We start from the raw sequence: 16,621 nt of genomic DNA, 5'->3' as shown, positions 1-16,621 counted from the left end.
TATTGTTACCAACTTAATGTTATGAACAGAATAAAGGAGAAGAAGCTTAATTTGTTCCCAGCGCCAACATTGCCATCACCAATTAGTCAAAGAACAATCCATATTCTATCTCTTTATTCAGAAGTACAGAACATTTGAAGAGAGAGAGAGAAGAAGCTTCTAATGATCACAAGGCAGCAAAATAGTCAAAAATCTCGGCCCAGTGTTGCTTATTACAAAACAAAACAAAACAAAAACAAAGAAAGTAAGAAAGAAAAGATAATTAAAATGGGCAAAATTTCTGGAACCACCCACCCACCCACCAATGATCTTTCCAAAAACACAGTCGGGATTTGACCTTTGATCTGTCTATAAATGGAGAGACAGATCCAGCTTCTGATTCTTATCCCTGTGATCAGTCATCGTTGCCGTCGTCTCCTGTTCATGATGATGAACCCTACCATCTGACCCTTCCTTGAACCCGCTGCTGCATCTCCCACTCCTTTGCCAATTCAAGAAATTCTGGGCATCTTCTTCCAACTGTGCGTATGGATTATTGTTCATGTAGTTCCCTCTGTATAGCACCACATTCTCGAACCGAGCTGCGCCATTTGATCCTGCTATATATATATATATATAAGGAGAAACACGAAATTCAGAACAATTAATGAACGATGTTTTTGAAGGTTAATGGTAAAGGCGAAAGGGTTTATTTAGAGAATAAGAATTTGTACAGATGTAGTAAACCAACGTACCAAAGCCATCCGAGAATTGCCTGCCGGAGAATTGGGCGCCGAGGCTGGCTGCATGGGCGGTGATGTAGAGGGAGGGGCTGAAGAGGCCAAGCTGCTGGTGGTTGGGAGAGAAGATAACGGGCGGCGGCGGGGGAGGCGGCGGCAGGGAGGAGAAGGTGTTGAGTGCATACTCAGAAGCTCTCTTGGCTTTTCTGGCGGCGGTTCTCTCTTTCTTGTGGGCATTCTGGTGTCCACCCAGAGCTTGTGAGCTGTGAAATTTCCTTGAACAGAACAAACAAGGGAATGATCTGGTCGATCCATCTTCTGCACCATTGTTTACTGCTGCTTTCTCTTCATGTTCCATGTCTGCAACAGAAAGGAAGAATTAAAAAATTTACCCGAAGAAAAGAAGAAAATATTAAACCAGCTGCATGAAAAGGGTCTGAGAACAGATGAATGTAAAGTTGATAGAAAAAAGAAAAAAGAAAAAGAAATGGCAAAAGAAGGGTGATTATAATATATATATATATAAGTGTGTGTGTGTGTGTGTGTTTAGATAGATATATAGATGAAAAGAAATGCAGAGAGAGTTGGGGGTAAGTGATGAAAAAAGAAAAACGAAACCTAGAGGTGGCAGAGGAAAGGGAACAGAGAGAGAGAGAGAGAGATCCGAAAATTTTACAGGGGGAGTTTGAAGTTTGGCTTTTGATGATGATGATCAGAAGAAAAGAGGGGAGAAGAGGGGGGGAGTTCAGAAGCTAGCTTAGCTTATGTTTTCAAGAGTTGGAAAATGTGAAGTGGTGTCTCTGCATATTATTTATTAAAAAGAGTGATGCTGCTACTGCTGCTGCTGCTATAGAGGTGGAAGAGGATGGATGTATGGGCTTGGGCACAGAGAAGAGATAAGAGAGACAGACAGACAGTCATAGAAAGAGAGAGAGAGAGAGAGAGAGAGAGGCAGTATCAAACCAATACGTTTCTGCATGCTGAAACAGAGAGACTGATTGGTGGGGAGAGCTCAGACATGTATGGATTGAAAAAAAGGAATCTCTCTCTCTCTCTCTCTCTCTCTCTCTTTCCCCTTCCTGTGACATTTTTTATGGGTTTCATGGGTATTCTATTGGCTCTTCCTCCTCGGTTTTTATTTCTTGAAATAATTGCCTAGCTAGTTTGAACACGAACATATATATATGTGTGTGTAGTAATATAAAAATCAACATATAGCTTGTCTTTATAATGTAAACTTTACAAATAAAACATGAATGTTACGTTCAACGATGTAACTTGACAATATTTGTGTTTCATTCTTCAATTTAAGTCGTAACTGACGATTGGTACCCCTAAGACGGTAGCATAGCCTGCTGTGAACCTTCTATCGTCAAAGATTTTAATTAATTTATAATTTTTGTACATCGATACGTATGATACATCAAATCAAATCAAATCATGAGTAGACAAAAACAATACGATTGGATAAATAATGATAATTAAAAATAATTAAATTTATGGAGAGACGAATAAAATAATGAGTTGACGTGCATTATTCACACTGCAATCTACAGGCCAAAGGCGAAATAACTGTTCTATTTTTAGACCTGAGAGTGAGAAGAATGGCCTCTGACGTTAGGATGCATCCCATCCCATGTCCTACTAAATTGTCTCTCTCTGTCGAAGTTATTTCTTTACATTTATTATATGATTTTATATATAACTTTCTAAAAAGTTGAATTATAAATGATGATGAACGTCAGAGTTAAGGCTGTGGGGGCGGTGAGTGAATGAACAGAGGAAGTCATGAACAGAGAAGAGGTTTGGATGATGGGGGAGGGGGTTATGATCCCAAATGGCCTAAACCCCCAAAGCGCAAAGGATTGGTTGGGCGAGCTGAAAAGCTACAAGAGACCATCCTGATCCCCACACCCACTTGGCAGAGGGGGTGATGGTTGCGTTGCCTCTTTCTGGAAGCAATTGAATGGAGTGTTCAGGCTTTAGTTGTGCTAGTACTAGTAGTACCACTCTCTCTCTCTCTCTCTCTCTCTCTATCTGATGCTGCTTTCTTAAAAAATATTAGGTCAAATGCATATTTTTACATCTTTTTTTGTGTAATTGTCCATACATTTCATTATTTCAACTACATTTATATATCTATATTTTTTAATAAATGTAGACTTCGACATTTTTTCTATGACAATTTAAATTTTTCGTTATTTCAATTATACTTATGTATTTATATTTTCAAATCAATTTAATACCTATATTTTAACATATAAAAAAAATAAAATGAGATGAATTAATACTTTATACATATCAAAATATAAAAATTAAATTAATTTAAAAATATAAATATATGTGTAATTAAAATAATAAAAAATTTGAATTATCATAAAAAAAATCAAAATACAAAGAGTTAAATTAACTCAAAAATAAAAATTAAAAAATGTAATTGAAACAATAAAAAGATTATGTGGCCACACAAAGAAAAAAACAAAGATAAAAATGTAAATTTGACCCCCCAAAAAAATATAAAACACTAGTGATGTGGCATGGGGCTTTATAGCCTTTGGGAGAGCCACTACTCCTCCACACTGTATTCTCTGACAATCTTCCACCGCCATAATCCCCATGGCCTCTGCAACTTGTCACTTTGGACCTCCTCATTCGTTGCATGCACTGCATCTTCCATCACCCCGCTCTTGCGGTCCCAATGCCCCCCCACCAATCAAACTACTCCTACTACCATTACTTCTTCTTTTAACTCGATCGCCTCCCATACCCCGCCCCACTATCGATTCTCCGCGGCCATTTGCCACTTAGCATCCAACGGCTAACAGTTTGGGGACCACAAAGAATCGGACCACCTTCCCTTTCTAACCAGAAAATGGAATTCCAGAGAGTTTCAAGCTACATATATAGGCCCCTTTCTCATTGTTCCTTCTGATCCATCCATTCATCTCCGGAAAATGGCGATTTATAGCCCGACATGTTTAGTAACAGAAACGAGCTACGGACATGAACGCTGCCTTGGAGGAAGCAAAGAAAAATGACAAAAGAAAACAAAAGGCAAAGTTGGGGAGCAAAAAGGACAAACTTTAAAGTCACTACCAATAAAAACAAGGAAAAACAAAAAGAAGAGAGGGAGACAACATTTCTTTAATTGAATGAATAACGAAGCAGGATAAATGAAAATAAATACAGGTATAGGGCCAGGGATGGGATTTGCAGAGCAGGGCTACAATACTATACTATAAACAGAGGGAGGGTTGGCGGAGTCTGGGTTTAGAGAAACACACATTACCCGCATCGGTTGAAATGTTTTGTCAGAATGTGATAGAAGACGCCGAAAACTTATCCACTCAAGAGCAACCGAAGCATTTACTTATCGAGAACATATTGGAGGGTGCCGGCGCTGCCTCGGTTCCAGGCTCCTTGCAAGGAAGATGCTTAAGGAAGGCTTTCACCGCTCCACTCACTCCATCTTCATTTTCCATGGCCTTTGCAAGTTCCTTCGCCCGCTCCTTCACCTACATTTGTGTCAACAAGTTTCATTTCTATCCGTCGATTACATTGCACAACCATACATGTTGTTTTCTTATATCATTTTTATACAGAAAATCCCACAATAATAATGTCAGTGAAATTTTTACGATTTTGATTCATTTTTAATGAACCTTTTCTTAGATAGTGCATTAAATATGAATTAGCCACGTCATTTTTGTATAAAAATTTTATAGCAAAATCTATATTTTTGTTACTATACTTTCAATTTTTATTGTGTAATCACTCAAATTTTTTGTTATTTCGATTACACTCAATTTGATTTTTAAATCAATTTAACTCCTATATTTTGACTTTTTTTCATGTGACAACTTAAACTTTTCGTTATTTCGATTTCTCCCCTGAATTTATATTTTTGAGTCAATTTAACTCCAATATTTTCATATGTAAAAAAAAAAAATAATAATTGAGATGACAAAATACACGTCACACATCTATTTAGTCAAAATACAAAGGTTAAGTTGATTTGAAAAAACAGGCCTAAGAGTATAATCGAAATAACAAAAAATTAAAGTTGTCATACGAAAAAAAATAGTCAAATTATAGGAGTTAAAGTTAATATAAAAATGTAGATCCAATGGTGTAATCGAAACAATAAAAAGTTTAAATACCCACATAAAAAAAAAAACATAAAAGTACATGACAAAAATAGGAGTTTGGCCAAAATTTTATACAAATAAAGTCTGGAGAAATTCTTCAGAGTCAGACAAGTTGACAGACAGACTTACTGAACGGGGGTTAAAAGACTAAAATGTCCTCGCTCACATTGTATTGCATTTTTTTCAATACAATGTGAGTGAGGGTATTTTAATCTTTTAGTCTCCATTCTATAAGTCTGTCCGTCAACCTATCTAGTCCTGTAGAAGAACTCGTAAGTCTATTTATAGCATTACTCTTCACTTTTGACTTCGTGGGACATTAAAGAGGGTAATTAATTAAGCACCCACATAGCAGTTGTAATGTTATATAGATTGCAATAGGAAAACTCAGCTGCTCAAAATAATGAATTTTTTACCTCGGGATCGAGCATGAATCGAATCGCATCAACCAGCTTGGGAAGTGAGAATTCGTCCACTGGTATAGGTGAAGGGCCTACTCCCCTGGCATGCACCCGCTCTCCCCAGAAAGGTTGGTCACCAAAAAAGGGGACAATCGTCGTTGGGCACTATATTGCACCAATGTGTTGAAATCAGTTATAAGACAAAAAAAACATTGTAAAAAGTAGCAAAGAAGAAAAGTTTAATCCCGAAGCGGTTACCGCAGCTTTAAGGCCAGCGGCTGTTGTGCCTGCACCCCCATGGTGCACCTGAAAGTAGAATCATAGGAATAAGAATTTCAATATATATCCAACATAGCTCCTTAGTGGATAGGGAAAACGTAGAAATGAGCATCACATTCTGGTAAATCTAAGAGAGAATTCGTGCCACTTGTTTCATTTGTGTTGTACTTAAGATAGAGTTACTCTACAGGGCCCGACGGGCCTACCGAACAGCTGACAAAGAGGGCGCAAAATGACGAATTTGCCCCCATTCGCTTTGCAAATTTGTAAAGCGGACCACTGCCCCCCCTCTCTGCGCCTCCCCTGCCTACCATGGCTGCCGCTCACCTCTCCGCCGCACCACGCTGCAGTCGCCCAGCCTCGCCTCCGTCGCCTCGCCGCCATCGTCGCACTGACAGTCGCTGCATCAACTGTCGGCAAGGCGAGGCGGCGACGGAGGCGAGGCCGGGTGACTGCAGCGAGGCGCGGCAGAGAGGCGAGCGGCGGCCATGACAAGTAGGGGTGATGCGCAGAGGGGGGGGGGGGGAGGAATCCATGGGAGGGGGAGGGGGAGAGCAAGGCGTGGGGGCAAAATGGTTTTTTTGCCCCCTTTCAGTAAACCCGTCGACCTCTCTAGCATTTTCCCTTAAGATATTGGAGAGAGTTCCTATGAAGCTTTTTACATGTCTGATAGGTTATCTGAAAGTTCTATTTATGTGTCCAAAATTCATCTTAGGTCATCTAAAAGTGCATTTACATGTCCAAAATTCATCGCTGGTGTGATCCGCATAGGATTTTACTGGTCACACTGTTACCCAAAAAGCTATATGTACCCATAGGGGCAGCCTGGTCATAATGCTTCACTAGATAAAGCCTCGATCAACTCATTTGTATATGGAGAAGAAACCTGTTATACAAGTTAGTCAAGTGACACTCCCATATATTTAACTCCAACGGAAGATACGTGGTTTTATCTCTACAATCTTTTTGAATATATCATTACAAAAAATCAGTGAAGGTTTTACCTTCTTTGATATCTCCCGATGGATTAGGACAAAAGAATGTCACTCTAAACAAACAGCGACTTAGTCTTCCAATAACTAAAAGTATATCAATCAATATTCCCTCCAGTCAAATGATCTTTTTTTTTTTTTTTTTTTTGGTTTGGGGGGGGGCGGGGGTGTGCGTTTCTTTCACAAGTTTAAGAGCCACCAATTATCAGGGAAGTTTCCAGAGCAGTCCTTGTCCCTCTTGACAATGGACGGGAATACAATGACACAGCTGCAATGTCATTTTCCACATATAAAAGAATATGAAACTCGTACATATGGAGAAGTTCAGCAATCCTGATTTGGAGAAAGAAAATCAGAAAGCAAAATAAAAAACTAATAACAATGAAAGCCTTACCACAGCTGCACATTGTAAGAACAACCAATCATGAGGGATATTGTCCAGCAAGTATACAAAGTCCTTTGGTTCTGCCACTGGGAAGAACATTTTGGCAATGTAAAAGACTTGTTCTTTACATAGAAAGGGAAGAGAAACAAGATAATGTCGCACAAACACTACCAGTCCAATTTTATGGGGAATGGTTGACCATGCACAACAGTTAATGCCAAGTATCTTCCAACACATTTGTACGATAACCGTTGAATAAATATTTTGAGAATCAGGATCATCTTTATATGCAAATTGAAAGAAGGATAGCATGGGAAAGCAATAATCAAACTTTTTTGAACATTTTAAAAACTGGAAATGTAGAATAGACATTTTCAGTAGGCAAAACTGGGACTGGAAAGAGAGGGGGGGGGGGGGGGAGTGATTAGTGAATGTATGAGTATCAAAGAAGAAACGGAAAACTTACAGGTACCAAGGCCACCCCAGCCTTTATTAATGATGCCCCTTTGTCCGGTTATTTCAAGCGCTTCCACAATTATTTGGGTCATTTTTGCAGGCTCTTGAACAGGCTGGAAGGAATCAAATAACTTAAGCTGGGAATACTTACTGTAATTTAAAATAGAAAGGTCGACAATTCAAAGCAGTACAGGACCAGGTGAACAGCATAATTTACACACTATCAAAGTAGTTGGAGAAAATATCCAGAGAGTTTCTATGGATCTTGAAAAGTATATAAACCATCAGTTAGAATACCGAGGGCTTCGCCTGTTTGATTGGAAAACTGCTTTAAGTTCAGCTTCAGCAATCTCATAAGATTGCCTTGATAATTCAACCAGTTTGCTCATCATCTTTATACTATAGTCACATAATAAAATAACAAGAAAGTTCATGGAAAACGAAAAAAAAAAAGTTATTCAAGGAAACAAACAACGTTCATTAGATCATTAGATGCCCAAAGCACTGTGTGTCAAGACACAGTCAAAGCAAAAGCTTTACTTTCTTCAAGAAGATCAAATAAATTATTTTATCAAATAAAAATAGTAGTAGATAAGAATAATAATAACTACAGAGGACAAGGAGGAGACCTAGACAACAGAGAATGGTTGCAATTTGAAGAACAAAGAGAAGAATGATTAAATTATTCCTCCCTAAGTCATCATCTTCAGTATAATAGGTAAAGATACCTCCCATAAACTCAGATAATTTTCTATGAACACAATAGTCAGGATGCAAAATAAATTGTTTCAAGTACCCCCAAGAAAATAGGAAGTTCTTGTCTCCACAGGAAAGGAATGTACACATAAAGACTACTAAGAAGGGTACTAACCAGGCTTCCAAATCCAATATAAATCGGCATTGATCCAGCTTTAAGCCAGTCAGCAAGCTCCTGAGGAGGTTGATAATTTGATGCAAGATCAAGGAAGCAAAATCCTACCACATCCACCTTTGGTCCCCAGTCTGGAAACAAGAGGTGAGAACAGCCTGAAATTACATTCCTCTAATAATGGCCATGCCAGTTCATAAGCACAACCCCAAAAAAGCAAGTGGTGACAATAGCCAGAAAACTGAAATTCTTCTAATAAGAGCCATGCTAGCTCACACAACTCCAAAAGAACAAGAGGAAGGCTGGGTGGGGGGGGGGGGGGAGAAACATAAACGCAAAGAGAGAAAGAAAAGCAAAGTTGAAGGGGAAAAAAAACAATTTTTGTATGTTTCAACTAAAGGATAGAAGTATCTCAAGCCAAGATGATAATAAAGGACCATGCTATTGGTACATCAAGAGCTACACACATGAGCGCAAATGACAAAAATACCCACGCCTCACCGTCCTGGGTGAGAGGTAGTTTAGTCATGCGTCTCACCAACTCAAAACTTTAGATGAGAGATATTTTTGTCATTTTACATGCATTATGTAGCCTGAGGTGTAGCCCAACGGGTACCAATAGCATTTTCCGATAATAAATGTACAAAGGCTCTGGAAAAAGGCACGTAATCCCATTCACACAGATATCAATCAAGACTGGTGAACCATAGATAGAAACATTTAAACAATGATAACAATCTTATGCATCTCTTATACACTCTTACATAGGTAAGGAGCTGTGCGTGTGCGCATTGCTCAATAATGGGACATAACTCTACCAAATATGGCCAATCCATCCCTAAGATGAACAGTTACTCAACTCAAACAGAAACCTTTTTCAAACTTAAACAGTTTTTAATTAGTGAAGGAACCTTAGCTTCTTGGTATTAAAGCTTTTAAGATACTGATGCAGTCTTTTTGCTCAAATACATTATCAATCTAAAAGAAAAGAAAATGGAACTCCTTTAGTCTGATGTCAACCAACTCAACCATCCAAGTTGACAATGATAATAAGTCAAACCCACCTTTACATAATAGTTCAACATCTTGTATCTTTTCCTGTCACCAAGGCTCTAAACAAACTTAATGACAGGAGGTGGACAAACATAAATCAGGCTGTACATCTCTTATAGAACACCAACCCCCTCCCCTGGCCAACAAACAAAAAAAAAGATAACTTAGTATTCATAGCCCCTCTGCAGTGGCCTAATGTTTTACTCGTTGCCAAAGTACACGGCAGCTAGCGGTATTGGTCACACCACAAGAATCAACAAAATTCTTGAAATGAGCATGAACACATAAAGGGACTTCTTCGCACACAAAAATAAACAATTTTTTTGTTTTTCTATTTCTAAGGTCAAATCCGACATAAAAGGTGATTAGAAGAAAACTCAATAATTACATTATATAAACAAGTTAAATGGTATAAACATAGTAAAACAGAATATCTAAACAACCACCTTTTGGCTTTGGAACAAGGTGAGGACTCCAAATGTATCCATAAGGCACATCAGATTCTGAGCTTTGTGAGCCTTGCGAACAACTTAAATAAGTGACTGGCCGTAACTTCAACTTCTTCTTCCTAAGGTCATTTATCATATCCCGTATTCCAAGCCAAATCAGAGAGTCAACAATTTGATAGGATAGCTGCAAAATTCACGCAATTTGTGAAGTAAACAAAGTTACAAAACAGACCCTATGATATCTAGAAGAAACAGAGTTAAGAGCAATATTAGATCAGAGGGTACTAAAAAGGAGCAGAAAAAACAACACAGAATCCAATAGACTCACTCTATATCCAGCAGGTTGTTTAACACGGGACAAAGGGTGTGGAAATTCACTAGTTGGCCTGGTAACAACAAAATGCAATTTCCACAATCAAACTATTAAATCATTAACCTTGTCACCAGACACAAATAATCAGACATGAAGGGAACAAATAATTGTAAAATGCAAACTAAAGAGTAGCTGCACCATACATAAAGCAACACTGCATTAGCCAAAAAAACTTACGTCCACGGCATTGTGAAAAATACATGGAGCGGTACTTTGAGTGCCTCTGCAACATGTGTATGCCCTGAAACACATCGGGGTAAATGGCTGAACATGAACATAGAGCAGCATCATGCTTTCTTTTGTAAACATAGATTTGGACACAAATTGTATTGGTAAAGTGCTGCAGAGATAAATGAACTGAACAAGTTTGGAGATGGTCACAAGGTAGTTCACATGACTAGTTCCAGATCAACAAGTTCACAGTTCCGGGAAAAAGGAACAAAATAAAGAAAAATAGAACAAGAGGTCTAGAGTGCAATAGAAGATAAATCTTTCATAATTATTACAATACCAAAATACACTCGGTAAAATACGTGATTGGAAATCCCTTCTATCTTTTCTGTGTGGTTGGGAGATCAGAAAGTGTCCTACTGTTTTCGAGTGAAAGATTAAAGAAAAAAAATCCCTCATGTAGTGAAAGGGTGATGGTGAACCAGAATAAACAATCAGCTCCATTCTTTGGTTTAGAAACATATTATTTTCAATGCCAAAATTGAAAATTGCAGCATATTTGTTAGATCTATTATCTAATTTCAGAATGACAACCAGATATAATTCTCTTGTTTAGATGACTATATCTATGATTACCAGACTAAAGGCCAATAGTGATCATATTTCTACACCCAGCAACATTTGTGCCCCGAACCCCCCCACCCACCCACCCACCCCCCCGCGGGGGCAAAAAAAAAAAAAAAAAACCTATGCTATTACCAAGCCTGATGCTGCCAAGGAAGGATGGCAAAAACTAAAACTCTGATACATGCACTAATTCACTTTTATCTTTTTTTATTTAAAATTAAGTTTATTTCCCAAGGAAAAATCCGTTGGTTAAAATTAGGGAAAACATGTCATTTCCTCATATGTTGCTTGGATAATTCATATAGACAAAAAAGCTTATCAAGAAAAAGCTCGCCAACAAGCAATGATTTTAGCTATGTAAACAAACACCACAAAAAGAGCTGGACATGATTAGCAAGTATTGTAAAGGGGGTTATGGACCAATAAAGATAAATTAGAGGAGGAAAGGGAACAAAAAATGTTGAGGAAAAGTCCATTTAAAGCTTTGATTAACCTAGATATATGGGAAGGCATGCTATCAAAGTAAAGACCGTAACCAGGCCTCCCAACTTGATTCTCAATTTGGACTCCCATCTCAGGCTTGTACTCAGGTATAAACTGATGTCCCTCAAGCCAATGGCACACTCTCAGTGAGAATCATATTGGTCTGATAATATAACTGAAACCACTGATACACAATAGATCCAGGTGCGCAGACCATTGGCATCAACAGGGAACAGCTACATTACATGACATACAACTATGTTGTACCCTACCTTAAGCTAACAAAGCAACAAAATGAGGAGCCATGTAGCATATCAAAGTCCTTAGATATCTTCATACCAAGTGCAAAATCCATCACTATATTTATCTTGTTTATCTTTTTATTTCTTGGGGAGAAGAAAAGAAAAAAAGCACTTATTCAGGCTTGATCATAGACCTTTGCAGCAAATAAGTATCCAACACAAACATGACTCCTTACTAGAATTATTTGTACTTCTCAGGTTAATAATTCAAATGTGATTGTAGATCATTCTGCGAAATAATACCAAAGTTTATCTGCAAATCCATTCTGCTCATCTAAACATTACTAGCAAGAATCATTATAAAAGGTTATTTTTCCCTTTTGTGTAGGATGACCCAGAAAAACCCGAACAACTGGGTCCTTGATCCCTCCCAATAATAAGGGGAAAAATTTGAAGGACTTCATATTGGGCTAAGAGTTTCAAGTAAGCGGTTAAAATAACTTAGGTTTAGGACAAGGTGAGTAGAAGGCAACCTCTACCTTATTAGACATGCTTAAATACGCTTAGGCTCATTTCTCATGGCAATCCTATTCTTATCCTACAAAGAACATTGAATTGTATGAAACTTATTGTTGGAATTATGTTGATCTAATTTTGATCCTAGAATATTCTAGGATCAATGTTTTATGCAAATATTATGTAAATATATGAAGTTAATAATGGTAGGATGTTGTCAATCATATCCTTCCTTTTTTGGTAATAATCCTCTCCTTAAAAAAGGATGTTGTACACATTCATTTGTAATCAATTAAGACATTTCTGGGTCTAATTTCTAAGTCTTATGGTTTAAAATTTCATAGTTTTACATCTGTAGTGCAACACAGATATCTGCTCGGCCCTTGAAGAAAGTTCTGACCATCTACTTCATGACCTCCAGTTCGAATTCCTATAAGGGACATGCATATACACCATTTCATGATCATAAATAGATTTGTTGGGTCTTCTGGGCCCTGTATATCATTCCGCACGGGACATGACGTGTTAAGATGGATGGGAACCATTGGCAGAGGCCTTGGACTGAAGTCTTGTTATAATGCTTTGGAGGGTAACAGAGGTTCTTCTAAGGCTTCTTTTGAGGAAAATAGTCACCTTTTCAAGAATTTGGTTATGAGATGGTACTTCTTTCTGTAACGGCCCGCCTCCCGAAGCCCCCGTGCACCAAGAGGATCCGTGAGAGGGTCATTACTAAAATGATACTGAACAGTAACACAACTACAACTCATATACAACCCATAGCTGGGCACACAATGATTAGCTATGTAATGACGATTATGAGATGCTATATAAAAAAAATAGAATATGATTTTAATAAGGGTTGTATATGAGTTGTAGTTGTGTTACTGTTCAGTATCATTTTAGTAATGACCCTCTCACGGATCCTCTTGGTGCACAGAGGCTCCGGGAGGCGGGCCGTTACACTTACAGTCCTTGGGGCAAGAGAGAGAAAAAGAAGGAAAAGGTGAATCGAAGTTTCTGTTTTCAAGTCGAATGAGTTCTTTTTTTTTTTTTTGAAACTTGACTCTTACTTGTATTTGATCCATCTGAGAAGCACTTATAAATGTTCTCAGATACTTTTGAATAATTTTGTATAAACTCCAATAGAACTTCTCTTTTGTATATCATTTTTGTTCTTGAGCAGCACTCTTCAATGCCTTTCTTCTAACTATTACTAGCACAACAAACAATAATTTCCTCAGCATTTCTTGAAGTCCACATAAGCTAACCAAAAGAATTAAGAAAAATTAGTGGGCATGCCAATGTCAGCAAAGCTAGAGTGCCAAATTTACCTAAATGCAAGACAGGATAATAGTGACAATAAATAGAAGAGGAATTTATTTGAAGGGTAAAAAAGGTGAATCTGAATTATCAAAATCGAACCATATACTGGAGGATTGGAAATGATTGCATCTGCTTTGAAAGCAATGCCAGAGTCTATGTCTGGGTCTTTACATGCTGGAAGCAAAGAGTATAATATGTCCTTTATTTGGTTTCGTTGAATAGGTATCTCTGAGGGCCCCGATGGCAAGAATCCTTTATTTTTAACCATATCTGCACGGAAGAAAATTTTTAAGTTATTAAAAAAGAATGTATGTCAATCTCATTGGGAAACTAATTTAGAACTCATATTCAAAATAACACCAATCTGGGGTCAACTATTTCCACAAAAACCTTTCATTTCCAAAGCTCCTCATATTGCTTAAATATGAAAAGTAAACGGGTAAGGTACGAAAAATTCTTTTATGACCACAGAAAACTGAAAGTCACACTAAAGAAGAGAAAAAAAAAGTCTATATCTTGAACTATAACACTATAAGCTCAAGAAATCTATTTGATTTTAGAGATTATATTTCATAACAAATTAGGAAACTTCTGAAAAAGCATTACAGGATATCAAATCACATAAATGAGGAAATTTTACATGGATAAAACTATTGTTTCATAATGACAGGAACCGTATAACTAATGAATTGTAAACAATAAATCAAACAGCTAGGAATGTAATATTGTGCATTGATGTGAGAACATAACACGTCACTAATTCCTCAAAAATAATTTATTTACTCAAAAATAAAGTAGGAGGAAAGCACCATTGCCTTTTTCTTTTACATGAAACCGTAGCATTTATAGTTTAGGAATTTCTTCTAGAACTAAAAAAGTATATATTTCAGCTTCTATTCTTGCCAATTCATCAGCAGAGCTTTAACCATTAAAGTTTCACAAAATTAGATGTCTTATCAAATACTAATAGAGGCCTGACCAGAACATTCTCACACACACTATTGTCCTAAAGCACTCAACTAATCTCAACATTTAAAAGACTCGAGGAAAATAAAACACATAATATTGGTAATATGCACAAACTTTATTTGTTTACGAAAGATTTTGGAGCCCTAAGGAATGAATACAGGATGATGAGTCTGATGACCAGCCCTCAATTGTCAACTTCCTTGTGTCAAAGAAGATAACAAGAGATAATGCATAAAGAAAAGCATGTTTTCAAACCCCTCAAGTACCAATAGAAGTTCTAGGACTCAAACTATGAAATCTTACCTCCTCTTCTTGACAATTCCATGTGATATAAACTTATCAAGGAGGTAAAAGACCTATGTGTTGATATCCATATCCAAGTGGGAGAGCAATTATGAATTATACTACATGCTTGAGAGGTTGAAAACTAATAAGGTCCTGATATTCATCAGTTAAGAAGTTTAAGAAGTAAATTCATTTAGACCACAAATAATAACATGTAGAACCCATTCCACTCAACCATGGATGAGATAAGGAAAACACAACATTCATCCAGTAGAACAAAACATCACAAAATCCAGATGGCTTGGTCAAAGCTAGCTTTTTACATACATTCTGCAAGAATTTTTGGATCCCCGCCTAAAGGATAGAACTCCAGCCCAGCAGTCAACACAAACTCCTTGAAGTTTGCATGAGTTGCCAATCTAACACGGTGACCATAATCCTGCATCCAAACATCCTCGTCAACTATTTTTAAGGCCTCAAATTTCATAAAAAACATGTTTGGTGCTTTTTACGATTGAAACTTCCAGTGAACACATTACAAAATAGGTATATAACACCAGCACTAACAGGTAGCACACTTAAGGAAATGAAATAACATCGAAGACTTTGATATAATTTTTTCCTTATAAACAGGGAGAGAAGAGTACAGCCAACGCAAAAATGAATGGGACAGGGTTGGAATTTAGGACTCTAGCCATTCAACCCAAATATGAAATTGCCTCACTGCCAAAAAATGCTAAGACATAAAGGCTGGTAATGATTGGTTCAGCCATGCTGTCACAGAAACTTCAGATTCTTATTGAGGATTAATAAACAGTTTCAGATCAAACCAAAAATTAATATAGTTAAACAAATAACAGGAGTCCATGATCGGTAAGTGCCAGGAGAAAATGACAGTATTTTTATTGTGCATATACATTTTATTAGGGGATAAGTTAAATCACTAGAGATTATTTCAAACATCTACATACATTTTAGAAAACTATTATTCAGAAGGATGAAAAAAGAACTACATATGAATAAGGATAAATTTCACTCAGATCCCCTGTGGCTTTGGACCATTTTTACATACACTCTGGTTAAGTTTTACTATTTTGGGTCCCCTATCATTTGTCTTTCTACACACCCTTTGCCAGATAAACACATTTCTGATCCAATCATTTGTTCAAGAGAGAAATAACACATTAATTATTTCTTTCTTGTGAAACTAAACATCTGCAATTACAGCAAATACGAAATCAGAACTTGCAAAAGCAATGGCTAGCATCAAAGTAGCCCTCATAGACGAGAAATTGGGAACTGGGACTTGGATGTCAGCCATAATCAAGTGTTTGGCGTATAGTTTTCACCCAAAAATAATAATAATAATAAAATAACAAAAAAATGAAAGATAAGTCAGTTAATCAATTACCTATTACCGAAGCACCTCAAAAAGGAAATCAAATAAACAAAAAGCTTATAGGGATGGAGAAGGATGCTCAACCTGCAACCGTTTGCCAATGGCAACAAAAGGTTGCACGTCACCACGAGTTCCAACTATAAGTATCACTATTTGAAGTGGTGGAATATACTGGTCTTTTGTGTCAAGAGGTTCATCATCAGCTTCATTATTGACGGCAGTAGATTCAACACCAAAAGCCTGGGGTTCAGCATCTACTGGAACTTCAAACTCTACAGTTCCATCATCTTTCACTGTAGTTATTCTGTTCAACAATTTTAGCTGCAGTGTTTGGAATATAGAGAGGAGGCAGTAGGTTCCAATATCAAAAACTAAATCATACAATAAGATGACCGAATAAAATAAAAATAAGGTAAATTGTACGGCATTTGCATGAAGTACAATATGAACAAACAAATAAAAAAGTAGCAAGTTGATATTAAA

At 37.2% G+C, this 16,621-nt stretch overlaps 2 protein-coding genes across 8 annotated transcripts in view; both read right to left on the bottom strand.

The window, feature by feature from the left end:
- Positions 1–219: 219 nt before the first annotated feature.
- LOC127787039 (zinc finger protein 3-like) lies at positions 220–1,888 on the bottom strand. Of its 4 annotated transcripts, none has more exons than XM_052314880.1 (3): positions 1,683–1,888; positions 735–1,079; positions 220–596 (listed from the first exon to the last, which is right to left on the bottom strand). In XM_052314880.1, exons 1-3 carry the CDS (start codon positions 1,696–1,698, stop codon positions 349–351), a joined length of 609 nt encoding a protein of 202 aa, XP_052170840.1. In that variant the 5' UTR covers positions 1,699–1,888; the 3' UTR covers positions 220–348. The 4 variants fall into 4 exon arrangements, with proteins under 4 accessions (XP_052170840.1, XP_052170839.1, XP_052170841.1 ...); XM_052314879.1 differs by having other exon boundaries at positions 220–599; positions 1,683–1,887; XM_052314881.1 differs by lacking the exon at positions 1,683–1,888 and adding an exon at positions 1,338–1,656 and having other exon boundaries at positions 220–599.
- Positions 1,889–3,779: 1,891 nt separating this feature from the next.
- The window catches only part of LOC127786805 (sterol 3-beta-glucosyltransferase UGT80A2), a 15,587-nt gene continuing 2,745 nt past the window's right edge, over positions 3,780–16,621 (bottom strand). For 2 of the 4 annotated variants that reach the window (XM_052314471.1, XM_052314467.1), the window contains 12 exons: positions 16,223–16,459; positions 15,067–15,178; positions 13,585–13,755; positions 10,301–10,364; positions 10,079–10,136; positions 9,748–9,934; positions 8,252–8,406; positions 7,391–7,493; positions 6,934–7,010; positions 5,527–5,574; positions 5,284–5,433; positions 3,780–4,234 (listed from right to left, as the gene is read on the bottom strand). In XM_052314471.1, the coding sequence (XP_052170431.1) occupies positions 4,067–4,234; positions 5,284–5,433; positions 5,527–5,574; positions 6,934–7,010; positions 7,391–7,493; positions 8,252–8,406; positions 9,748–9,934; positions 10,079–10,136; positions 10,301–10,364; positions 13,585–13,755; positions 15,067–15,178; positions 16,223–16,459 (1,530 nt within the window). In that variant the 3' untranslated portion in view covers positions 3,780–4,066. The remainder of the gene's footprint in view (positions 4,235–5,283; positions 5,434–5,526; positions 5,575–6,933; positions 7,011–7,390; positions 7,494–8,251; positions 8,407–9,747; positions 9,935–10,078; positions 10,137–10,300; positions 10,365–13,584; positions 13,756–15,066; positions 15,179–16,222; positions 16,460–16,621) is intronic. The other 2 variants (XM_052314469.1, XM_052314468.1) reach the window with 2 other exon arrangements.

Source organism: Diospyros lotus, chromosome 12, assembly GCF_014633365.1.
Source record: "Diospyros lotus cultivar Yz01 chromosome 12, ASM1463336v1, whole genome shotgun sequence".
Taxonomy (NCBI): Eukaryota; Viridiplantae; Streptophyta; class Magnoliopsida; order Ericales; family Ebenaceae; genus Diospyros; species Diospyros lotus.
The sequence above is the reverse complement of the archived record's forward strand: the minus strand, read 5'-3'. Positions and strand labels throughout refer to the sequence as shown.